Genomic DNA, 25,833 nt, shown 5'->3' with positions numbered 1-25,833 from the left:
GTGCTCACAGCACCGTGGAACAAAGCTCTACAAAAGCCCACAGAGTCAGAACATGCATAAAGAAAGTCCCATCCAGCACTCTGAGCTGGAGCCCTAATGAACAGTGCTGCTATAAATGCTAGTTAGTCTGGTTTGTAGGAGTGAGGAATTGTAAGAACATGAAGTTCTGTAACACAGCTGACTGCCATTCACTCCAGGGAAGTGATCTTGCCTTATCTACAAACCAGAAGAAAAAAAAACCCACCAACAAATATTCAAAAAGGAAGACTTCAAAGTAAGGCCTGATGTGGTGCTTGAGTTACCAGAAGGTTTGAAGGATGGAAACGGCCTTTAACAAATAAACCTTATTCAGCACAGAATGGATTGGATACGCTTTTGGACGAGCCCTTACTGAATGTGGCACCAGGTCAGAGCTCCAGCCTGGCTGGGCCCATGGAAACACTGACACACAGTTTGGAGAGCAGTAAGTGCTTCCTCTGGGCAAGGCACATCAGACCTGATGGAAACGTATTCTGCATCCTTAAACCACTCAGCCACTGGAAACAGGCAGCACCGCTCATCTGACTTCCTCAATCGCTGCCCTGCGCTGTGAGCTTAGCACTTCCTTCCACCTCAAAACCATCACTGCAACGACAAGCTTCCTACATGTGCCAAGCCTGCACCGTGCAAAGAGGGAAGATGGAAGCCAGTGTAAGCGGAAAGCCCCACGGGCACGGGGTGCCTGCAGGCCTCCTGCACGGCTCGCTGCCTTACCGCAGCGTGGAGTGCCGGCCGGAGCGCGACGCACTGCTGCCAACTGGTGAGGGCAGATTGCTGCCCCTGTGCAGGTCCTCGATCGAGCGGCTCCAAGGCTTGGACTTGTCCATCGAGTTTTCCACGTTGTTCTCCAAGCTTTCAAAGTCAAACCTGAAGGAAATAGAAATGTCGGAGCTGGGTTAGACGGCAAAGATGCACATAGCGTTTTCCTTCCTGTTAAACATCTGCAGATTTTGTAGCTCCCTAAAGACTCTGAAAAGAAAGGAAGAAAGCGATGCAGACTAATTTCCCTTCAGCTGCAGTTCAGAGCGAGCTTCAAATCCACACTGCAGCAAATTCGGCCCCTGCCAAAAGAGGGAAGCTAACCACAGCTCAGAAGGATCAAACAGCCATGCGTTATTGTACTTCAGTGTAAAATAAACTGTGCAGATGAACAGCTTTGCCTTGAAGGAAAGAAGAAGAACGCTCCAAGTCGTCTCCATTTTATTCTAATAAATGGGTATGCTGTAAAAGTACAGTTTCCTCCCCTACAGAGCGCTCACACCGGCCCATCAGCCCCCACCAGCCTCAAGCATGTGTGATGTATTACCATCATCACTGAAGATTCTCCTTGATTTCTGACTCTGTGCCCACCATACTGCTATTGCAAGGAAAAACTGCTTGTTCCCCTTGCAGCTCTTGAGGTTATTACTCATGTTTACCACGTTAGAGAGGGAAAAAACCCAGCAGGACAACATGCACGCATTCGTATAATTTTAGGAACAAAGTCTTTATACAAACCCATCTTTTTGCTGTGCAGTATTTTCCAGTGTTAGGGACGTTTTGAAACATATAATTTTCCTTCATTAATTTTACTGCAGCTCCACCAAGAATCTCATTTCTGTCTGATGGTACATGTACATCTGATGGCATCGTTTTAAAAAGAAACCATCAGCTCTGCTCAAGTTCCCAACTACAATGGTATCTTTAACTCACCATTTATTTTCATACATTTTGTAATAAAAAATTGCTATTGCTCCAATATATCGAAAGGAAAATGTGCAGACACACAAAACCAGATCCTCATCTGAGCATGTATTTCAAACTGTGATCTAACGACTAACGAAAACGGATTTTCTCCTGATTTGTTTTAGCAGAGTGTATTAATGATCTGTTATTACCTAAATGACCAACTCTGAGCTGGCCGGGTGTCAGAGTGGCAAAGTGGGGAGTGGTCAGGGTGGGGATGTGGCTTGGAGCACAGCAGGCAGTGCCTGAATTGGTTTTCCACTGTAACTTAAGTCTGAGGAGGCTCCAAAGCTAAAATCCATGTCAGAATGGCCTTAAATATAATCATAGAACCAGGGAATGGCTTGTGGTGGAAGGGATCTTAAAGATCACAGAACCATGGGAGAGCTTAATTTGGAAGGGACCTTAATGCTCCAGCAGAGGCAAGCCTTACTCACGTGACTGCATACTGTGCAAACGACAAGTACTCCACCAGTACATCCAGGCCTTTGTTTTCTTCATTCAAGAACTCCCTGACCCACCTGTTAGAAAAATCAGGAGACATTAAAGCATTTCACTGGGTTTGTGCAACTACTGGAGTTCTTTTCAGAGAAAGTGGAGACACATCCATCGCAGGAAAGACACCCAGGAAGGAGCAGTGCCAGCCAGGGTCAGATCTTAACACTGATCCAGCCTTTTCTATTTAAAAAGTTGTGACCTATGGCTGTAAATTTTAGTCTGCCAACTCTATGCATTAATCTGAAATTCAGAAAAAAAGGATTATTTTCCAAAGCTTTCAGAAATGTAAACATGTCAAGGTAGGTTTAAATCCCACTCCCAGGCTGTGCAGGAGCTGTGAGCCCCAGCAGCAGGCAGGGAGCTGGGGGGAGACCACAGTGCAGTCAGGTTGGCTCCTCCAGCCCAGCACAGTGTGGGTTTGTTACCTCCAGCCTTCAGGCTTTCAATCTTTTGCAGTTTACATGCTAAAATAAACAACTTGCCATCTCTGTAACACATCTTTTGAAACACATCCTCCAGCCAGATGAGGAAGATAAATAAACATTGCCCTCGCCCGTCCCCTTCATTGAGCTGGTGCACTGCATGGGTTCCTCCTGCATGCCCATAAGCCATCACAAAGCTCCACAGTGTCTCATTTGGGATCTGCACATCTCTGGTGGGAAACCCTTTGTGCTGGAAAAGGAGGGAAGCAATGCAGAAGGCAGCCCAGGGGTGCCACAAATGCCCTCGTTCCTGGCAAAGAGGGCAGCATCCTGTAAAATGGGTGTAAGTTGGCTGGGCACACACTGGGATCACAGCACAAAAATCAAAGAAACCATACAGCCAACACACTGAGGCTTCTGGTGCTGAGACCCTGAGCAGACAGATGGAACCAGCCAGTAGAATGGCTCCACCTCTTCAGTGGAGTCTGAAGTCCCTGTGATTCTTTTACTTTTGCTATGTGAGAAGAATTTTCTGCTTTTTGAAAGCCAAATACTGGCAATATCACTTACGGCCAGGCTTCACAAACCATATTGTGTTAAAGCTATAAACCAGCATGTTTTAATATACATATTTTTATAGCTGCAATGCTATTCGAGAGCCAATTATTCAGACTCCTGCTCTGAGTTACCAAAGATGAGCAGAAGTTGGTTGCAAACTTTTCATGGCCTAATGGAGATGCGCATTAACCCCAGCACAAAAGGATCAGGGCTGCCCAGCCATCCCTACCCAGGGCCCTTCAGGCTCCAACAAGGGAGCTGTCACGGCTTAGCAGCAAAGAGACATCCTCTGAAAGACATCTACAAGCAGATGTAAATGCAACGAATGCAGAGGGCATCAGAAATTCTTACCCAATGTGGTTTGTTCGCAAAGAGATTTCCAGTTCTCGGAGTACTTGGGTGGACTCTTGGACTCGTCTCCTGAATTTCTGTAACAGAGTGAGGAGGCAAAAATAGCTCTTAGGACTCCCACGATGCTATCAAAAATATCAGCATCTCATATGGCACAGATTGAACAAATACAACATTGGGGTAAGCTGAGAACCCTCTAAATCCTCAGGAATGCTACAACAATAGCCAGGCAATCAACAAAAACAAATTCAGAAAAATAACTTCTGGTCCCATGCACGTTTTTGAGTTTCCAGGATTAAGAAAATGAAAAGCCTGGAGATAAATACACATTTCTTTACAGTACAAGCTTTGTTTCAGTATCAAACTGTCCACTGAGAGCTACAGTGTGTGGACTTCACCCTCAGCCCCGTGCTTTAATCTTGCTTCTGCAACTCTATACCCACACCAAAAAAATGCTGCAATTTCTGTGTAATTACCAAACTCGTAGGTGCGAGTTGATAATGAAACACACATGTGCTCCCATCTGCACAGTGTAATAATTTGTGCTCCCAAAATAGCATCTGCAAAATCAGAAGCCGGAAAGAGGCCTTCAAATGGCAGCAGTGAAATGCTGGGCAGCAACACAGCACAAAGATGCTTGGTGTCACCTCCACGTGGGAGCAGCAATGCAGCAGGAGTCCCAGGTTCAGAGCAGGCACTGGGGAGGCAGAGATCCTCTAAACACACACATTAAATGCCCCATCCCAAGCCAGGAGAGCTCCTGAATCCCCACAGAGCTTGCAGCAGGGCTGCCCCAGAGCACAGCAGTCCTGCTCTTCTCCCAACTGGGGAATACCTGTGGTTTTCTTCCTGCTTTGTGCTCCCTGTGCTTGGAAGTGTACCAAAGCAGCCCCCAGGATGAGAGGGCCTTACTCTGACTTATCCTATCTAAACCATGCACATATATTATCCCAGAATAGTAGAAGTGAGTAAGAATAGAAGCAGATGGATAATGAGCATCACCCTGGAACTGCAGCATTTGCAAACCAACTTGGTCACCATTAGAGCACACACACGTGTGATGTGCTGGGAAAGGCTGGTAGGGTTATGAGCTCCTAGGACACAGCGATGCTCCAAGGACTGTGCCCTGAATGGTTTTCAGGATGGATGGATTGAGGTGGGAATGGTGAAAGCCCAGGACTCGCCTCACCTTGATGGCCTACAGAAGGTTACCAGCAGCCTTTTTCATGAGGGCTGTGGCACAGCCCAGTTAGCACCAGTGGCTTATTGGGCTCAGAAAACCATGGCTGGCCCAAAATGAGTCCCACTGTGAGGTCCTGGTGGACACAGGGCTCTGTTCATTTTCACTTTGAAATAGATGGTTGCAATCAGACCTAAGGTTTCTCTGCAGGACAGAGAACTAGCTCAGAGTACAAAAACCCGGCGCCTCCTCTCAGAGAGAGCTGATATAGATACAATATAACCACAGGCAGTAAAATCTTACATCTCTAGAAGTAAAGGGTAAAGGGTAAAACAGTGATGTAGCAGGGAGTAGAGACAGGAGCCAGGGTAGAAGGGCACAGTAGAAATAGGCAGCCCGATCCCATGGGGTTTTTTGGCAGCCACGACAGCACTATGTGCCTTGGTGCCTTACTGGCCCCAGAAACCTCCAAACTGGGATTTCTTTTAAAATGTCTGATCTCCACATTTCAAGTTTTCTGTGTCCAACCTCAGCTCAGGCAGAAAGTCACAGCTTTCCTGGGAAGTCATCAGGGTCCCAATGACAGCCCCAAGTACACAGATGACAGCAGTGCTGAGACTTTCTCTTGGCCATGCTGGGAGTTACAGAATCACAGAATGGCTTTCCTGGGTTGCAAAGGACCTCAGTGCTCACCCAAATCCAACCCCTGCTGTGTGCAGGTCACCAACCAGCAGCCCAGGCTGCCCAGAGCCACATCCAGCCTGGCCTTGAATGCCTGCAGGGATGGGGCATCCACAGCCTCCTTGGGCAGCCTGTGCCAGTGCCTCACCACCCTCTGGGGGAAAAACTTCCTCCTAAAAGCAAGAGTGCTGGCCCAGCCCCAATGACAGCAGTAATGGGGTATCATTCTCCCCACAGCATCTGCCCAGAGGTTCTCTTGGAAATCTTTCCCACTCGAGGCCCAGGCTGAAGGAAGGCTGCTGTTGGTACAGAATAATGCAACAGAAGGGAGAAACTCAATGCAGTTATTTTTAGGCTCCTTCAGTTTTGTCATTTGTCATGAGACTCTTAGAGCAGCATTAGGATAAGAAAGGCTTCAATGTGCGTTCACCACAGAGCAAAGCCAAACACTGAACGAATTTCAAAAACCCTGCAGGAGAAAAACACAAAGACCCCTGTTCAGATTAAAAAACAAAACAAAACAAAGCCAAACCCACATAACCAGCTAGGGCACAATTCAAGGTTTCCTCCTAAATGGCTTCCAGCTCCTTGTGGCAGCCTCCGACAAGAGAAGCGCTGTCGGAAGGCATTAATGCAGCCCCCGGGACAGCAGCGAGGAGGTGTGGGCAGCAGGGCAGGGTGCCCACCTCCTGTGCCTGCAGAGCAGGGTGCACTGCTGCCCTTCCAGCAGGCCCTGGCCCCAGCAGAGTGCCAGGATGCACATCTTACCCCAGGGCACTCAGCTGGGTTAATTGCACTGCAACACAAAGCAGCAATTGTCGGGGCAGCACAGAGAGCCAGCCGATGGCAGGAACTGCTTGCCCTGCTGCCTTTTCTTTAGGCTGTTGTAACAATCAGCACAGGATATGAGCTGATGTCCACTGTGAGAGAATACCAGAGGTTCAGTGATGGTCCTCTAAACGGGGATGTGAATTTATGCTGTTCTGAAATCCTAGAGGCTATTAGTAAGCCTTCAGGAGAGGTGCAGAAGCATCAGAAGCAGCCAGCTCTGGAGATGCACTACAGGGAGATAAAGACAGGGCTCTCTGATGGCTCTGCCAGCAGCAGGTGACCGCTGTGCGCAGTCACTTCATGTGCATGCCCAGAGAACAAGACACAGAGCTGCAACATCTCGTCCACGGGGTGAGAGAGGTGCCACAGACATGGGATTTATCTGCCACCAGTACTGCCCACGTGGGAAGCCAGACCTGGAGCACAGCTCAGCGACAATTTGTCAGACTGTTTATTGGAGCTAAAGATATTAAAACAATTTTATGTGTCAGATGGCCCTCTTCTTTGCAACATCTGTTCTGCTTTCTAAGCCACAAAAGCCACAGTGTCTTTCCAACCTTCCTCTGCATTTTGTTACATCTCCAGGACTTTTCTGAGAGCTCCATGGGGCCTTGCACACAAAGGCAGGAAGGAATCAGGACCCCAGGAGCTCCTCTTGCACGAACAAAGGACAGCCAGGAGGAAACAGGATGCTCCTCACCTTCCTGGTGACAGCCGGGTCCAGATAGCCCTTCAGCTTCTGGATGTACGTGTGTGGGGGATTCTTCACTTGGAACCTTTCCTGAAAAGGATGTAAGAATAAACATCAACCATCTTACAACATTTTCTGTATTTACTTATGATATGTATGAAGTGCATGCATACACGTACATATTTAAGCAGAACACACACTATAAATATATACGTACATACCCTGTATTCATCTATAATCTCCACATGTACCATATGCATGCAAATAAACCATCTTTACATGTATCTTGATTTTCTGAAATTTGATATTTATATTGGATGCATAAAAATACAGCTTACATATTCAATTACAGTTTTGAATTCCAGTTACAGACACAAACAAACACACCTGGGACTGTAGAGCCTCTGTTCAGCAGGAGCATGGAGGGCAAGAGAAGTGCTGCAGGAGCAAATACTTGCCCGAGCTGGATTGAAAGGCACCACCAAACAGAGCCCGGCCCCATCCCCTGCCCTTCAGCTGTGGGTCAGAGCTGCTCAGACCCCTCAGCCTTCTCTCCTTTGGATGCACAGCTCCGGGGCTCTCAGCCTGTCCCCATCAGGAGGTGCTCCAGGCCCCAGCAGCTCTGCAGCCCTCCATGGGGCTGCCCCAGCAGTTCCCAATCTGCCCTGAATTGGGGAGCCTAGCACACAGTACATTGCTCCAGCTGTGCCCCCTCAGGGCAGAGCAGAGGGGAGGAGCACCTCCTGCCCTGCTGGCCGTGCTCTGTGCAACACACCTCAGGGTATCATGGGCCTCTCTTGGCCACCAGGGCACACCACTGGCTCACCATCACCCTGCTGTCCACTAGGACACCCAGGTCCTTCTCTGCAGAGCTCCTTTCCAGCAGCTCAGCCCTGTACCCACACTGATGTGTGTGGTTACTCATCCAGCTTGTTCTCAGCCCACCTCGCTGCCCATTCACCAACCCTATGCTTGCCTACAAGGATGTTATGGGAGATGGCATCAAAGCTTTGACTTCAGCAAGGCACACACCTCCCACTGCTCTCCCCTCATCTCCCCAGCTCTATGGAGCTGCAGTGAAACAGGACTTAGTCTGTAAGAAGCATGCTGTGTCCATGCCTGGTAAGAGCATTACCAAAAGTTCTGATACTATTTGCATCTTGGAAGAATTTTAAACTATTCTGTCCTTTCTCTTGAGGAAAGGCCTCATAGCAATTTCCTCCTGGTGCTACAGCTTCGCATTCTGTAACTGATACCTGAAACCCTCACATATGAGGTCAGGATGCAATTCTGCCTGCATTATCTGGACGTTATTTCCTACCAAGGAGCATGCTGCTGCCAGTACCAGAACACACTGTCTGAACACCAAACTTTGTTCCTGTTATTATCTTGCTACTTGCTGTAAAAAAAGCCATTTATCATGGTCAGAGAGGAAAAATGGACTCACAAATCTATCCTGCGGTCCAGCAGCCCCAAGCTATGGCTCCTTAAAATACAAAGCAGACATTTCTGCCCTGCATTATAGTAGGATTGCTTCCCATGCACCCTCACAGATGGAACTTGGCACTGCCTTTTTATCTCAAAAACAGCTCAGGAACCACAGAGCTGTGCACCCATGGTCAGTCCCTTCACTCCCTCTAAACCTCAGGGAAATGAACACAATTTGTGGTGATGGAGGTGAAGAGGGAACATTTGGATCACCCAGCCCATAAAAGCAGAGAACAAGCCATCATGTAGCAAGCAGCCACACACAGGACTGGTTTCAAGAAGCCCAATCTAACTGCTGAGAGAGGAGGCAATCACTGCTACAAGCTCATTACCTGGCTGCTGCATTGCCAGGGGGCCAAGGAAGCTCGTATGTTCACAGAACCTCTCTCTTCCTTAGACCCTTCTATCTGTGTGCCTCAGTGTGACCGCTGAGAAGTCACAACTGTAGTTAAATTGCTGTTAATTGGAAGTGCTGTCAGGGTGCTGGGAGAGCCAGGTACAAGAGGCAGCGTGGCATCACGGGGAGGGCTGCAGATGGGTGTAAGGCTTCAGCACAGCTCCTGCCCTGCAAAGAGAGCACCTGCTGCAACCCTGATTCTTATGAAGAGAGACAACAGAGGCAGGAACCCAAGTATGTTGTCGGGGACTTCAGAATACAGAACATTTAGGCACAGAAAGTAAAACATCTAAAAGTATAACATGTCAGTATTCAAAGGTCTTTGACTGCTAGCTCGGTGTGAGTGCTTTTTATGGAACAGTTGGGACAGTTTCACATTTAGACATCCAGCTTCCCCAGGACAGAGCCCACCATGGCTTTGCAGTGGGCAAAGCGCACAGAAGTGATTTAGAAGTAGTTCCATCCATCAACTTATTTCAGAACTCCTTTACTCTGGCAGACAAACAACAGAAGCAATTTGCTCTGAATGAGGACACGTCCTAAGGAGTCACCAGAGCTTCAGGACCACCACTGGAGCTTTGTGTCAGCTCTGGGGATATCCCAGCACTCAGCACTGATGTCCTCCTCTGCAACTGAACCATGAGGGCAGCAGTGTGCTTGCTGTTCCCAAGCACTGCCCTGGGGCTGCAGGAGGGCCGGGCCATCCCTGGAGGCAGCAGTGGGGGGGGGGGGGAGTGTGGGCAGCAAAGGGACAGCTGTGGGATTGATCCTCCTTTTGGGGAGCTCCTAGTGCCACCATGGCTTTGCTGTGTTATATGTAATCCTCTAGAGAGGAGTTTTGGACTCCTCTTCAGGAGTCTGAAGAGTTTTAGTCTTTCAGAGTCATTTCTTTCATTCAGGAATGCTTCATTCAGGAGTGCTAAGTGGCACAAGCTTTCCCAGCCCTGGGGTCAATAACTGAAAGTCTTCAGCACAAACCACTTGAAGAGACTCAGCAAGCAAGCCCAGCAGTCCGTGACGCAGATAGCACACACTTTTGTGTGTTTGTTTTCTTGAAACCAGCCATAATTATGTACTTGTGTAATGATCTCTACAGCAAGGTCATTAAATAAATACTGCTCATTATCACATAGCAGAATTACTTGGGCCGAAGGACTGAAGCCTGCAGCCATCACCAGGTCCCACGCAGGGAAATGCTGGTCCCTTTCCTCTGCTTCCTCAGCTCTTCCTTCCCTGAGGAGGCAAGCCCACTGCTATCCTCCCCTAACCCTTAAGAACCAGAAATAACAAGCTAAAGCTACTGCTTTTACCCATCCTCTCCTCCTCTGGCAACCCATAACTGCTCATCGGCCAAATCTGTTTTCAAAATAAAAACGTCTCAGGCTGTGAGTCTCACACTGTGTGAGGCTGGGGGTCTCCTCCACAGACACACAGTGCTTCCAACTCGATCTCACCTCCCCAGATTTCACCATGCAGGAGGCAGGTGGCTGCATGGAGCAGAGCCGGGCAGACACAACACTGTTGTGAATCCCAACCAAAAGCTGTTTTATCTGCTCTGTGCAGACTCGAGGCACTGCTGCTATCTGCAGCCTCGACATCAGAAAGGCATGGACCAGCAGTAACTGTCCTGCCTTTGTCCAACCACGTGATATGGAAATTCATTTTGCAGAAATAATGGGCCCTTTCTTACTTGCAACCTGCTGGGGAACCTCAGCCCAAAGGCTGAAATGGAAGAGCACTGCCCAACGCTGCAGTGAGCCGCTCTGTGCCTCCCTGAGAGGAATGAATGATGGAGAATGAGTCAGGGAGAAGCTCGGGCTGGGCACACAGCACTGCTCCCACTGCCCTGCATCAGCACCTTCTCCTGGTGGATACAGCAAGTGAGGCCAGGGGTTTCACTTCAGCAATGAGGAGGAACTGCTGGAATCCTGCATTTCCTCTTCCATGCAGTCCCATGAAGAACTCGATACATCCCTTGTTCACCTCAATCTGGGAAATGTATTTATTCCGAAACCAGGAAATTGTGGCTTTTCCAGAGATATTCTGCTTCCAAAAACATTCAGGATGTTTTCTGTGTTAATGACATCTGTTATTATTGTTACCCTTGCTGGCTCATTCTGCTCTCAGGGCTCACACAGGCCAGGTAAGCATTCAGTGGGTCTGACTCGGCACTGCTGGGGAAGCTGTGTGCCATTTGCCCTTTGGAAGGGTGTAAAAGCACATGTGGGCTAGGCTGGGCAGCACGAGCTGCTGTGAAACTCTCTGTCACCATGCAGCTTCTGGCAGGATGGAGGGCTCAGCAATAAACATTTCTTTCCTCCTAAGAACATGATCTAACAACTACAGCCAAAGCTCCTTTCAGCTCAGTGTCAATGAAGACAGTCTCAGGGTCCCTCTGTGGTTTCAGATGTTCTTCCATGGGCTATTTGGAGCACTGTTTGTTTCTGATGGTAAAACCTCAACACAGCTCATTTCTGGGCTCAGGCTCACGCACAGCCTGGCCTTCAGCCCGGCTCCCTCAGGCACCACCAGCATTGCTCCTTGGGCACTGCAAGTCCAGGAGAAGCTTCCACCATCCCCGTGACCCCACACCGGCCACCAGCCTGCCAAACTGTCCCTTCCTTCCTCTGGAGTCCCAGCACTGTTGGGAAAGGGCTCCAGCAGCAGCTCAGGGCTGAAGTTCGGGTGCCACCACACTGCTTCCATCTTGGTGCTCTTCATTAGTTGCTCTCCATGCACCTCCAAGGGACAGGACACGATCTCCACCCCTGCCACAGCTTGCCATTAGAGGGCAATGAAGAACCTCCTAAGATGCTCACAACCTCTCAACATTCATGTCCCCCCAACACTTCAGCGCACACAGCTGGACCGAAATGCCAGCAGTGCCACTAAACACTCCATGAGAGTGGCTTGGCTCATCAAGCAGGGCACATTATCTCCTCTCCCTGTCTGGAAGTCGGCTGCTCACATCACGTCCTCCAGACCTGGTTTCATTCTTCTCCTCCTCCTTAGATGTATTCCTTGTTCACCGACCCAAAGAGGCAGGGAGCAAGCTTATAGGGAAGCTGCAGCAAAGTGTGGATGACTTACAAGGACAAAGGAGAGGGAGCACCATCCTGGCTGATTCCCCACAACCAGCACTGCAGCCCCTGCAATGGCTCACCAGAAAGCACATCCACCTCGTCAAAGCAGATACAAAATGTATTATTATAGAAAACAGCAATCAAAGTTTGCTTCCTCTCTAACAGCTTACGTTCCATACAGAATCTATTTCTAGAAGTGTTTGCAGCCACGTACCATAATTACACGGACAGATATAAATATTTCACACACCATATGCTGTGCTATGGTGCTGTTACAGACACCTGCTCCATGCTGCTCCAATCCTCAGTGGCTGGCGAGCACCCAGCAGGGACATGGGGCAGCTGCAGCAGATTGCAGCCCTAAGCACATCCTCTGGGACAGTGGGACTCTGGGAAGGGTGGATTTGGTACTTGGATTTCATTGGAGGCTCTGCCACTGTAATGGGTATAAAGGAAGTGTCCCACAAACCTATTCATAGGACGCTCCTAACCTCACAGCATGACTGTGCCTTCTGCTGAACCATCATCCTGATACCTGTACTGCCATCTCAAGGAAGCATCCCACTCTTTCAGCCCTGGATCAATCACTTTCATTAGCAATCACTTTGAAGTTTATGGCAGATTTTGCTGCTGGCTCACAGATGCACACCCCACCTTCCACACGCTTCACTTTCTCTAAAGAATGCTGTTTTTGCCCATTTGTTACAGCAGACCAACCTGTTAATTGCTACACACTGCTGCCAAGCCTGCCCCGCACACAGCTGTGCATGAGGGATGCCTCAGCATATGGTGCTGCTTAATCCCAGGCTGCTGCTCAGGCTCTGGAGGTGAAGGGGAGTTCAGACTGCATCACCATTTGTCTTTCACCGAAGGTGACAGCTATGGCCATATGGGGCAATGGCTCAGGACAGGGAAAGCCACGCGCCCAACTGCATCAAAATCACTCACTGACATCACACAGCTTACTTACAAGGTGAGAACCCATCCACTGCACACAGATTCCATGAGTTTGTTACCAGTAATGAGCACGAGGCCAAAGAAAGGAGTGTCAGAAACCACCCAAATGCTCATCTCCTGCAAGGTGCCCTTTTAGGGTCCTGCACTGACAAACCCCATGCGTGCTGCTAAGGAGGTGTGTGCCATCAGCCCCCCGGCCACCTCACCTGGTCGCAGATGAGCTCCCACTTCTTCTCATTGTCGTACTGCCGCAGCAGACGGGCTTTGTCAGGAGGCAAGTTCATCGCGTTCTGCAGGGAGAGAGAAAGGAGCATCAGGTAGTGGGCTCGGGTTTGGGAGGCAGCAGATGTGGGTGAACCGAGGCAGCAGGGCTGCACTCACCCTCATTGTTTTACGTGAATTCCTGTTGACAGCATTACTCAAAAACATTCCCTCTCAGCATTGCCTTTGGCCCCAGAAGTGCCAGCAATGCCCCCTCGTGCTGCAGAATGCACTGGGATGCAGCAGGAGCCTTCCAGCCCTGAGCACACTGATACAGCAAGCACCTGGTGCCGAGCACTGCAGAAGGCTGCTTTTCTCCAGACGAGGTCCTTAAAATCCATTTCATTCTATTTTAACAGCAAGATGCTGTTCAGGTTTCCAAATGTCACCACACGCAGCCCTATTTGTTTTATAGTGTAGCTGGAAGCACAGCTGCCCACCATAACACAGTGCAGGACAGCCCAGCTGGGTGCCTACCACCCAGCACACTTTGGAGTGGCAGCACTCCAAAGCTATTTGCACAGCACAAGGAGAGCTCTGCAAGCACCACATCTCAAGAGCCTCCTATCAGCAGGATGCAGCACAGGAAGGCCACGTGCCAGAGCACGAAGCATCTCTCCTGCTGTAGCTCACATATCTCACTCTGAGACACAGGCACCTGCTCGCCCACCCCAGGCCCTGCTGCATTCCCACCAGACCTCACTACTTCCACCAGTGGATGAGTGTCACCCGCTCCCAGAGCCTTTCCACCACTCTGCTGCTGCTCTTCCTGAAGCTCGTTTTCTATCAGATAACAAATACTCTTCTCTTTGCTCATCTGTGCTGTCATGTCGATAGTATTTACAGGCTGTGATGCTATCTGCTGTTGATTCCCCTCTCAGTCTCTCACCATATACCTTATCAGTTCTGCTTATCATTTTAATGCACTCCTTGGTATTTTTCCTGGGGCTCCGTCAAGTGCCATTCCTTACTTGTGACGATGCAAACGTGTTTCAGAGCTTCACTGGGCCTAAGCTGTAGGGGAAGCCTCTCTGTTTACCTGCAATGCATGTCCTGGGACCAGAAGCCATCCTGGAGAGCTCTGCAGAGCCCAATTACTCTCTCCAGCTCCTTGAAAAGAGGTTGGAGCAAAGTGCAGGTCATCTCTGCTCCCTGGTAACAGTGATAGGACAAGAGGTGATGGCTTCACAGTGCACCAGGGGAGGGTCAGGGTGAGTATGAGGAATAATTCCTTCTCCAAAGAGCAGTCAGGCAGTGGCCCACCACCAGGTCATCATCCCTGGGGGTGTCCCAGAGCTGTGGGGATGTGGCACTGAGGGACGTGGGAGAGGATGTGGGGGGGTTGGGGATCTCAGAGTTCTTCTCCAACCTTAACAATTCTGTGAGTGCAGCCTGAGGGAGGGAAACAAGGCCCAGGCAGCGATTTGGATGAACAAACTTCAAAACAGATTAACTCTGATTTCATTCTGAAGTGTGAACTCCCCCACTCTGCATCTCTTGCATCAGCAGCTATGGCACAGAAGGCTGCTCCATCGCCTTGGCTCAACCCTTCTGCCTGCACAGCTTTGGCTCCCATCACAATTAACCACACATAATCGCAGTCTGTATTTCTTGCTCCCCGCAGCCCAGTGAAATGACTCCCAGGCGTCTCTTAGCCACTTCCAGGTCCTCTGGTTAGGGGCATCACACACAGCAGCACTTTCTGGCTATCTGCAGGCCCAGGACTGCCAATCTCCCACCTTCCCCCCTCCATGCAGCTCGCGCTCGGAAGCCTTTGGCATTCAGTTCAGAAGCTGCAGCTCGATCCTGTCTGCAGAGGCCGATTCCCGGCTGTATTCTGGCTCCAAGCACACATAACTTCTCTTTTTCCCCACAAATTCCAAAGTTATTCATGTCTACTGTCCACATGCCAAGTCATATAGGTAAGGTTTCCATTTCGTTTGCTCTGGACTGGCATTATAAAGCTACAACTTCATTTAATCACAGTAGCAGATGGAAAACCAGGGGGAAATACTAGCAGGCCCACAAAATATTAAATTGCCTAAGAGTTAAAAATAAAACTAGCGGCGCATCAAGGAAATATACACATTTAACCTACTGGACAAAGCCCAGCTCCATCCAATTCAGCATCCCCACAGCAAACCCAAGCTGCAGAGAGGCACTGCACCCCCAGCCCGGCCCGAACCACCCCAATCTCTCCCAGCTGCCACGCAAGGACAGAACTCAGCTTCCTCTAACTTATTCTTCATTTTAATGACAATGTACAGGCTTATTGTTTTGGAAAACAAACGTGGCAGCATCTTGAGTGACTTAAAAGCATAAGCGTTGCTAATTAATGGCATTAAGCTGTTGCTCTTTCTTGCTAATCTTATGATCTTTAAGTCTAAATCCTTTTTATTTATGAATCATGACATAAACGTGCCAGCATCAAACAGGACAGGCTCCTCCTAATCCATCCGCTCACATCAAAGGCCCCGCGTGCATCAGTAAGCCAATTAGAGCACATCCATCCCAAAACACGAGACCTTGCCACCAGCCTCCGAGCACAGAAAACCATTTCCTACTCATGGGAACTTCCATGGGAGCCGTGCCCAGCAGCCCGAGGACACGGCCATCCATTCCTCTGTGTGGGTCACTGAGAACAGCCCTGGGGACAGCAGGACGTGGGCAGCAGAGGAAGCACCCAGTGCCCATTGCAGAGACCGCTGCTGTCTACCAGAGCCCCACACATAGCCAGCAGTGCATCCCCTGAATTCCAGCAGCAGCTTGGCAGGCATGATGTGAGCGGAGGAGAACACAGAACACGTAGCTTCCCTCAGCTGCAATGGCAGAATTAAACCTCAATTCTGCTAATGAATCCTCTACACCGGGAAACCTCATGCACTGCTTCAGTGGCTCCATGGTGCAGCTTAACGCCAGCTCCTCTCTGAGACGTGGCAGAGCAGTTTATATTCCCAAGCCCTAATTCCCAGCTCACTTTCTCCTCCTTCCCTTCCTCTGAGTGGGATTATTTCCGATCCGCACAACCACAAGAGAGAGGAAAGCAAACCTTTGCACATTTTTGGCTTCATGGTAGTACTGATGGAACAAACCGGAGCTTCCACCATATCCTTGGTCTCGTTAGATTCACACTAAGCTGAGCCTTGCTCATTTCCTCACCTGCTGACTCTCTCACCTGGAATGTCCCAGCTCACAGTGGCACTCCCTGCAGGCTCTGTGCACAGCACTTGGTGACTGCCCGGCTATCGCCTTCCACCTCCAGCACTCCTGGCTCTATCTCTGCTGCCTCCATGATGATGAGCTGCACCCTTCATTTTTTCTGTGTTATGGCCATGACTGTTTTATGGCACTGCCTGAACTATTTCAAGTCTTTTTAATGTTTAGCGAGTTCTTACAAAGTAAATCCAAAATTGGTCCGTAAGTCAAATCCATACCTCCCAACCTGTAGAACTGACAAAGAACAGGCATCCTTCCAGCAGGGAACCTGCAGGTCAACAAAGCTCGGCTGCAAACTTCAGAGCTTGCCTACTAAGGCAGCCCTCTGTACTTTGGTACAGTGTTACAATTTAACTGCAGGATCCACAGTAAAAGAGCCCTTCATGGTCCTGTATAACACTAAAATTCAGCTTTCTGTAACTCTGCGCGGCTTCACTTCTCAGTCCTGCTACAGTGTGTTTATTTAGGAAAGCTAGAGGCCAGTGAGGCAGTTCTGGGCGTGTTGACTTTATGAGGAATCCATGCAAGGCTAAAATTAAATCTACTTATTGTTCTCATCCTCCTTCTCCCCTTTTTTTTCCTTATTAAACCATTCTTTGATCTGGAAGCCCAGCACACAGCACACAGATGCTCCCAGCAAGGCAGCTGTCCCCGCAGACATCCGTGTGCAGGGCTGGGACTGAGTGCAGGACTCTCATTTACACTGTGTGCACCCCAGGACTTCTCAGCAACCCCACACACCCTACCTGACATCATTCACTGCTCCCTCCTCTGTGCTCCCCACTGAAGCTGCTGTGCTGCTTTGCACATCACTTTGCTTCCTCAGCAGTAACACATGCATATTGATTACACACTATCCTAACCTGAGAGCTCTTGGAGATGTGAATCTCATACTGCTCCACTGAGACCCCCACCAGCATCAGCACTGCACAAACAAGAGCAGGGTCAGGATGTGTTTCACCACGCACACACGGGGATCCCATGCAGACAGCCTGTGCACGTTTTGGGGAGCTCAGCTCTTCCCCAGTACTCCCAGCAAGCGCTGGGAGCTGCAGCTGCAGCCCTGGGGCAGGAGCAGAGGTGTGAGCCAAGCCGGGTGCTGCTGACATTCGCTGCTGGAATTCCATCTGAGAAGCATCTCGAACGTCTTGGTGGCCAGCGACTGCCGCTCTCACCACAGGGCTGTTTATACCATTCAGAAATTCAGACCCAGACTAATACTTTTCAGATTTTGGAAAAGCTGAAACCTCATTAATTCGACACCGAGAAACCGTTTCACGCTGCAAAAGCCCCAGAGCGCAGCTCACAGCTGACTCACCCATCCCGGAAGATCACCGCCTCACTGCTTTACTCACTCATTCAAATGCACTCACCACTGATAAGGCACACCACAGAACCCCAAATTAAAGAGCTTTCAGTGAAACGTCTGGGAAAGTGCATTCCAGCTCGAGCCTATGCTCACATCTGCCAGGAGCCGGGAGCCGCAGTACAGCAGCACGCACCCAGCTGCTGGGAGCCGTACGTCGGACGCGGTGGGAGATGCACAGAGGAGATGTGTTGGACATCTCATTTCTACCACTGCCATGAAATGCTGAACATGCTGTCTGGAGCAACCCACCTCCTGTCTGTAGGCTTGCACCTTCCTGATCCCCTGCCAGCACGCAGCAGTGCAAAACAGTAGGTGAAGGCTGAGCACTGGGACAATCAGTCTGCTCCCAACTTGCTGATGGGCTTTTCTTCTTACAATTTATTAGTTTTTATCAGCTTTATAAGGATTCCACCGAAATAAAAAGCTTTGCTCTAACCAGAGGATTCCCATCCTGCACGACACTGTTCACTACAAAGCCCTCAGAGCAAACACTGCAGACCCAGCTGTGTAACTGAATAGCTGCCTATCAACTACTCTGCTGAAAAGGAAAAATTAACAGCACAGACAGCAGCACCTATCAGTGAGTGTCAAAAGCCATCTGTGCAAGAGGACTGCACAATCTCAGCACAAAAGCAGCTGTAAGGAACAGTCAGCTCAGAGGCTTTGCTCTATCCAGAGGTGTAAATCTCATCTCCCAAACACCCCAGTGCTGTGTAACAGAACACTGAGCTCTCAGAGAACCCCGTCCTGCAGCTGAACTACAGTGTGAGGACAGAGGCAGCCCCTCCATGCTGGCACCTGCACCACTCCCCACCCCGTGCACGCAGCCCCAGCCCTGCAGCCCTGCCCCACATCCCTGCCCAGCACCATTCAGTGCAGGGCTGCAGTTAACCACGCTGAGCCAGGCAGCAGGTGATGAAGTGAGAGCAATGCTCCCCACGCACGCCTTCAACACACTGGAGCACTGGAGGTGGTTTGCAGAGGAATGGCTGCCGTGCATCACCTCCAAACTTGCTGCTAACTCCTGGCCAACAAAGCTCCTGCCCTGCTCACTGGCAAGCTGCGAGGTCACCTCTCTGGGGAAGAGCTGCAGCTCTCAACAAAGTAATAAAAGAGCAGTTAAAGAAATTTCCCCTAACTGGAATTTTAAAAGCAGCTGAAGATCACAACATGCTGCTAAGAGATAAGGAGAAGTGTTTTCCCAACATGACAGCAGCAGCAGAGCCCCACTGCGGCCAGGATTGCTCGTGCTGATGTACCTGAGCAAACACCACCCGTGGTGCTCACCCATGCACCAGCAGCCAGGCCAACCCCAGCAGGATCCATGTCACTGCTCTGGATTTTCACTTATTTAGATAATAATCCATGTGAGGACCTAATTATGGTAGATTCACTTCCCACTTCACCATTTGCTTCACACTAAGCCCACCACCAACAAATGTTCCGTGCTGGTGTCCTTGTTCTGGAGATGCACTTCCACTGCATCCATCCCATGCCCACCAACCAGAGTGGGCCCACTAACAAAACACAGAAGGTGTTACAACCACAGTTTCATCAGTTAATTAACAGTACTAAAAAACAGTCTGATTAGTTGCGTTTAAAGCATGCAAGTGTCCAGTCTGGGCCTACCCAGCCTCTTCTGTCAGATGAAGCACTCAGAGGGTGGTGAGGCACTGGCACAGGTTGCCCAAGGAGGCTGTGGATGCCCCATCCCTGCAGGCATTCAAGGCCAGGCTGGATGTGGCTCTGGGCAGCCTGGGCTGCTGGTTGGTGACCTGCACACAGCAGGGGGGTGGAACTGGGTGAGCACTGTGGGCCTTTGTAACCCAGGAAAGCCATTCTATGATTCTGTGATTCTCAGGGCTCACCTCCCCAGCCCTGTGCTCTGCACCCATCAGCTGGAGGGGATGCTCACCAACAAACCAGTCTGCATGCGCTGGACGAAGGCACACGTTGGTGACATTCTTAAATAACTCGAATTTGCAAAAGATTTCAGTGTCAGAAAGCCAAAGCTCAGGAGGACCAGGAACTCCACGAGGCGTACTTGGTGCTTTAGACTAAGCAAACGAAGCTATAAACAGTGAAACAAGCAGAAGTGATAAGCACTTCTTAAACATTGCAAACTATTTACCTCCTCTTTTCTGCATTCAAGTACTTGATGAACTGTGAAGGCAATTTATCTGAAAGTTTGTTGTACCGAAAAATGTAAACACGAGCAAAGGCTCCCATATGCCAGGCTCCAAACCCATGTGAATTTTTACAGGCGTGCCATAAACTCCGGTTTATACTGGAAATATTTACAGGTCTGAGTACTGCCAGCACCACTGCACCCAACAGAAGAGGCAAATGGCCAAAGAAAACCACAGCCGTGTGACTTTCTAGCCATAATGAGAAACTCCTCGTGCACTGAGGTTGCTCTGTCTCCCACTCCACAATATCTGACCCCCAGGGCTCTCCTGCCTTACACTACATCTGCCTGTGTTACAACAGGAGTGGCTACAAACATAATGCACACACACACTTATCCACACGTCACATGAGTAATTCTCATGCCTAAAAATCAGGCGTCTCCAAACCACCAGTGCAGATATCTGTTGTTTCACCAGTCGCATTTTCACACGGATCTTCCTGTATTTTTTCCATTGCCCTTCAGTAATCAAGTGTTAAGCTCCAAGGACTCAGCAGCTTCCTGCAGAGTGGCGTGAGGACCTGCCTGGATGATCAGCTGAGCAGATCCCTCAGTTTCCAAGGACAAGGCAGAGCTGTAGCTGGCAGGGAAGCCTGAGAGCATCACGAGAGAACGCAGCTGTCCCACAGCATCATTAAACATCGCCTGCAACAAGCAGGTAAAGCAAATCACCAAAAAGCACTAAAGCTCTGTTTATGCAATTGGCTGCACACACCACGAGGCAATTGGCTGCATTTGTGAGAACTCAATACTCACTTTGAACACGTGAACCATCCGCAGCAGACTGCGTGGGTCTGAGACGTGGCAGGGTCGCACTGCACCAGGCCCAGTCCCAAACAAGGCTGCTCTGTGCTGGGCAGTCCCAGCTCCCTCCCAGCACTCCCACCGAGGCCCCACGATGCCTTTTCACTAATGGAAAGTTCACAGCCATTTTACTGCAGGCTTTTATCAAGCTGCAGGAGTAATGGGATGGACTCCCCACCGACCGATGGGGTCTCGCTCTCAAGAGAAATCAGAACAAGGCTACTTTTAAGGCTGCTTTTTAAAACAAACTAGGTTTAAAAATAAAATAGAATTGACAGACTGTGAAAGTGAAGCCAAAATTCAGCTCTGCTAAGTGCAGCATGCTTTGAAAGACAACAGCAACTCTTTGACCTAGGTTAGTGGGAAGGAGCAAGAGCCTGGCACCAACACCTGCCCATCCCCTGCCCTCCCAGCCTGGACCCCCCTGAACGTAGGATCCTCCCTGCTGCAGCTGCATCAGCAGTGCTTCCCTTGGCGGAGTGATGTCCTTGACAAGAGACCAGCGCTCTTTCTTTTTGTACTGTCATCACAGCTCCCAAGCAGCAGCCTTCAGTTTCCCTCATATTATTTTGGCCTCATTTGGGAAGTATAACTGATTGCAAAAAGACAGCACTGTGAACAAAGCCCATTCCTTTCCCGATAGCCTGGATAGTCACAGGCTGCCCTTGCCCACATCCATAGCCAGACAATCCTCATTGAAAAGCTCCTGCTCTCCTTCTCCGCCTCCCAGCTCACTCACCATCATGAGATGGAGATTGCACAGCACTCCCAATGTCAAACTGAGTACTACATTAGCTCTTACACAGTGCACACACACTGCCAGACACCCTGGCATGAAAGATGAATGAGGAGCTGGTGCAGGCAGAGGCAGCCTCGAGTGCTGCACAGTTCCTTGCAGGGCACTCACACAGCACTGAGCCAACACAACCCAACAGCAGATATGTGCACTACGTGTGTCACAAACACTGCTTCTAGCAGCTTTCAGACTGGATATTAGGAAATACTTCTTCTCCAAAGAGCAGTCAGGCAGTGGCACAGTGAGTGGGGGTGTCCCAGAGCTGTGGGGATGTGGCACTGAGGGATGTGGGCAGTGGGCACGGGGGGGGTGGGTGGGGTTGGACTTGGGGATCCAACCTTAACGATTCCACAATTCCACAACTGACTGCTACACGAATAGCTGCCACAGCAAACAGAGCACATAGTGACCCAATGCACCTCACCGTCCCCAGCTTGGAGTTTCTCCAAGTGTCAGCCTTCCCCACTCATCCCACTTGCGCACCACCTCTGCAGACCCAGGATGCTCTTCTCAGCACAGGAACATTATCAGTCTCCCTGCTGTGCATCCCCACGTGTACAGCCACATCCCTTGGCCTAGCGGCGCTCTGCTTGGTTTTCCTCCCAAAATCTGGAAGCAAAGATGTGAAGCCTGGCACTGAAACCCCTGCAGCAACATAGAAACTCTTCTGAGCTCTGAGACAGGGACAAAACTCCCCTGGGAGACATGCAGCAACTGAGCGACTGCACAGGTTTGGTTATTCTTTAAACACTTTTACTGCGGCCATCCTAAAACCAATCCTAAAGTTCAATGCTAGACCCATAAAAGCTTCTCCATAAAAGCTTCTACTAGGTTACTTTTTCCAAATAAAGCCCTAACCACATTTTCTGGGCTTCTGCTTATGATCAGCACGCTGAAGTTTCCAGCGCACACCGCAGTCACTGAAGCTTCATGGATTTCATCTTTCCAGAGCCTAAAAAGCTGTGCTGCTTCTAATCCACTTCCAACAAACTTTCACAGGATGTCACTGAGTCACTCACGGCACGCATTACCTAATGTCACACTCAGACATGAACCATATAAAACGTAATTCATGCAGAGTTGTGCACTTGCTCAGATACTGGAAAATAGTGGGCCATTCTGGATGCTATTTTAACCTCCGTGAGAGGCCAAACACCAAACATCCGAAGCACTGTACTGGTACCACGCCAACACAGACACCTGCTGCCAGAAACACAGCTCTACTCTTCATACGTGCCATACAAAAGCAGTTAAGTGTGTTCTGTGTATTCCACGAGGGCCTCTCTCTGCAAAAGCCCCGAGCTGCACGCAGGTCAGGTGGTGGCAAACCCACTGCAATGGACGTAGCGATGGGACGATAGGTGATGGCCTCAAGTTGCAGCAGGGGAAGGGCACACTGGATATGAGGAACAATTTCTCTCTGGCTCCAGCCATACTTCCAGGGTCTTCCTTATTCCCGATTCCTGCAGGTTTTCTCACCTGATGATAACACACGTTACAATGGCCTTTGCTTACCCACAAACACGCTTCTTGTTTCAATTTCTCATCGCAGAGATCTTCCACCAAGATATCTGCCTCATGATTTCCACAGCGCAGTACGTGAAGACTGTAAACAGAACTTTGTATTTCATCAAGAATCCCTTTGATGTATGTTGATAAACTTGAATTAGAGCACCCATAAATGTGCCTGCAGCACTGCACCTCCTGCCTGGAGCAGCCATGGGCAGGGTGGAGGTGCGGGGCAGAGCAGGGCTGGCTGCACAAGCAGGGCACAAGGGGCACTTCTGGAGCTGGTGCAGGAAGGCAGGTTATCCACAGTGACTGGAGAGATGCTGGACAACTTTGTTTAATGACTGCACTGTAAGATCCTTCTAGAATCCCCCACTCATTGCCAAGGAGATGGAGAAAATCCACAGGTGTTAAGAAAACTGAGGTCATATTTACATCTAATGAATATACAGACGTTTTATAACTGTCCAGCTTATGCTGTGAAAGCTGCCTGCTACCTGCCCATGAATCTGTCCTGAGTTAATCGTAACACAGTGTATTTACTGGGGAGTGAGCTGTGCTGGCTGTGCTGAGCTGCTCCCTGCAGTCCCCGCAGTTCCACAGACCAACCCCTGCTCCCATTAACCATTAATACAACACCATATTCCTATTTTCACGCCGGCAATCCACCAGAGATGAGAGCCCCACCCCTTAGAGCTCAGTCTGGGCTCTTTACAGCACGTGGAGATCCGACAGCTTCCATTGCCATCTGGTAAAGCTCTCTCCTTCGAGGTCCCAGCAGTGCCCCCGCACCGCTCCCCAGCCCTGAGCTCACACAGGCTGCCATACGCCTGCAGACTGCGAGGGATGTTGTAGGTTCACAGCAGGGGAGAATCCAACCCACTGCCTTGTCACTGCGGTGGGAAATGATACGGCTAGCAGGGAGCAGTGGGGCTGTTGCACAACTGTCCAGACAGGACGTAGGGTCTCATTCCAGAGCAGCTTTCCTGGGAAGCGCTGTCTCAGGCCGATGGCAAACAGCTCGATCCTCCAGAAGGGAGCCAGGAGCATGCAGCCCTCCCCTGCCTCTGCTCTAATTCTCATGTGATGACCTTGACACTGTAAACATCAACAAAAGAAGAAGAAAAGGAGGCTAAGCTACCTAATACGTCTCCAGAAGGCTCCTCCGTTCATTAAGAGCCCCAAATTAAGTGCTAATGCTCTTCTGATTAACCCCCATTAACGCCAGCACTGTTAGCAGAGGTGTCTGGGATGAGCCGGGAGTCACAGGCTGTGGGCCATTGGGACAACCAAGAACTGAGAACAGGTTATTTAACAAGGGGCTCTTTTCTGCTAATGAGCACTGAGCACGTTTTAGCCCCTGTTGCACACCACAGCATGCATCCACGTGGAGGCACACAGCCTGCTACACAAACCAAGAGGCACCTACATGCAAGGGCATCGCCCAGCACCAGTGACATTCTGTCCTTTGTATGGCCAAGTTGCATGCACTCAGAGCCCTTTGGAACACCAGGATGAAGACACTGCTGTGCAGCCAAGCCCCTACTCCCTGCAGCTTTCCAGGCTGGATGGGAACCGGGTTAAACCACTGACACAGGAACCAGGCATGGCACTGCATGAGGATGAGCCATGGCTCTCAGGCAGCATCACCAAGCTGGGAGCAGAATGAATCCTGCCTGGCACCATGGAGCAAAAAGAGGGACCGGGTGCCGAGCAGGAAACCTGAATTTCTCATGGAAGCACATCTGGTATTTATTAGAGGGATTCAGGGGATCTAGTTACATCTATTTTTTCCTCCTTAAAGCAACAACTCACCAGGAAGTATTAGTATGAGCAAGCAGCACATGCAAATTGGTGCAAGAATCTCCAAAGCACAAAGCAGCAAAGCACACACGGAGCAGCACAGGCTGCCCTCGGCTGCCTGCCCCCACCGACCCCCAGACTGCCAAAAGGTGAAGAGGATCCACCACAAAAAGGGATTAAAAAAGGGAAGAAAAAAGGACACTTCTGTACTGGGAGGGCGGTTGCAGCCCTGCACCCTGGCAGGGAGATTCCAGAGTGCTGCGCTCCAGCTGCAGGCAGCCCTCTGATGAAGATGGCAAGGGGAAAAATACTCCTCCCTGCACTTGTGCACCACTGCCACGCTCACATCCAAGTGCTCCCATCCACACAGCTCAAAGACACAACCAGCCAGGTATGCCGTGCAGCTTTACTGCCTTCCTAATGAACACAAACGTGATTGGGAATGGAGTCGCTCCGTGGCAGCAGCAGCCTCAGAGCCAGCAGCCGCACTTGGGCCGCAGCTCCCCTCGGGGCAGCCCATCAGTTCTGCCCAGCCTCAGCGATTAAAGGCAGGATCCTCCCAGCGCTGCCTCCGTGCTGCCGCCTGCTCCTAGAGAAGCCCCTCCTGACACGTGCTCGGCCTTCTGCCACTGAATGCCATCGGGCTCTGAAAGCAGAAGCAGGACAGGCCAGCAGCAGGCCCACGGGCGCTGCTTCACACCAACCGGGAATACTGGGTCGGCCCAAAGGTGCTGACAGGCACCAGCACACAGCACCCTCACACCTCTGCTACAGAAAGGTCAAAAAGGCACAGAGAAATGAGTGAAAGCTTTCTAAGATTTACCTGCTTCAAATGAGGCAGTAAATTCAGGTTTTAATAGGCCAACTCTCACACGCTGCATGGTCTCTCGCTCATCCCCTGTGTCCATTTATGTACAAAAGTTCAGCTTACTACAAGTCTGGGCTGTGCTGTGAATGTGAATTGCAGCCTTCCTGAGTCCAGTCAC

The 25,833-nt window shown here is 50.1% G+C and overlaps 1 protein-coding gene across 8 annotated transcripts in view; it reads right to left on the bottom strand.

Moving 5' to 3' along the window:
* Positions 1-25,833, bottom strand: part of FMNL2 (formin like 2) — a 108,240-nt gene that overhangs the window by 44,316 nt on the left and 38,091 nt on the right. For 4 of the 8 annotated variants that reach the window (XM_042827171.1, XM_042827169.1, XM_042827170.1 and 1 more), the window contains exons 2-6: positions 13,108-13,191; positions 6,986-7,066; positions 3,594-3,670; positions 2,202-2,285; positions 754-906 (exon numbers count right to left, since the gene is read on the bottom strand). In XM_042827171.1, the coding sequence (XP_042683105.1) occupies positions 754-906; positions 2,202-2,285; positions 3,594-3,670; positions 6,986-7,066; positions 13,108-13,191 (479 nt within the window). Of the gene's footprint in view, positions 1-753; positions 907-2,201; positions 2,286-3,593; positions 3,671-6,985; positions 7,067-13,107; positions 13,192-16,211; positions 16,235-16,337; positions 16,397-16,596; positions 16,779-23,050; positions 23,126-25,833 lie in introns of those variants that run through there. The other 4 variants (XM_042827175.1, XM_042827172.1, XM_042827173.1 and 1 more) reach the window with 4 other exon arrangements.

Source organism: Centrocercus urophasianus, unplaced genomic scaffold (assembly GCF_019232065.1).
Source record: "Centrocercus urophasianus isolate 14NV4802_14NV808 unplaced genomic scaffold, USGS_Curo_1.0 seq_28, whole genome shotgun sequence".
Lineage (NCBI taxonomy): Eukaryota > Metazoa > Chordata > Aves > Galliformes > Phasianidae > Centrocercus > Centrocercus urophasianus.
Note: the sequence above shows the minus strand (reverse complement) of the source record. Positions and strands in the feature narration are given on the sequence as shown.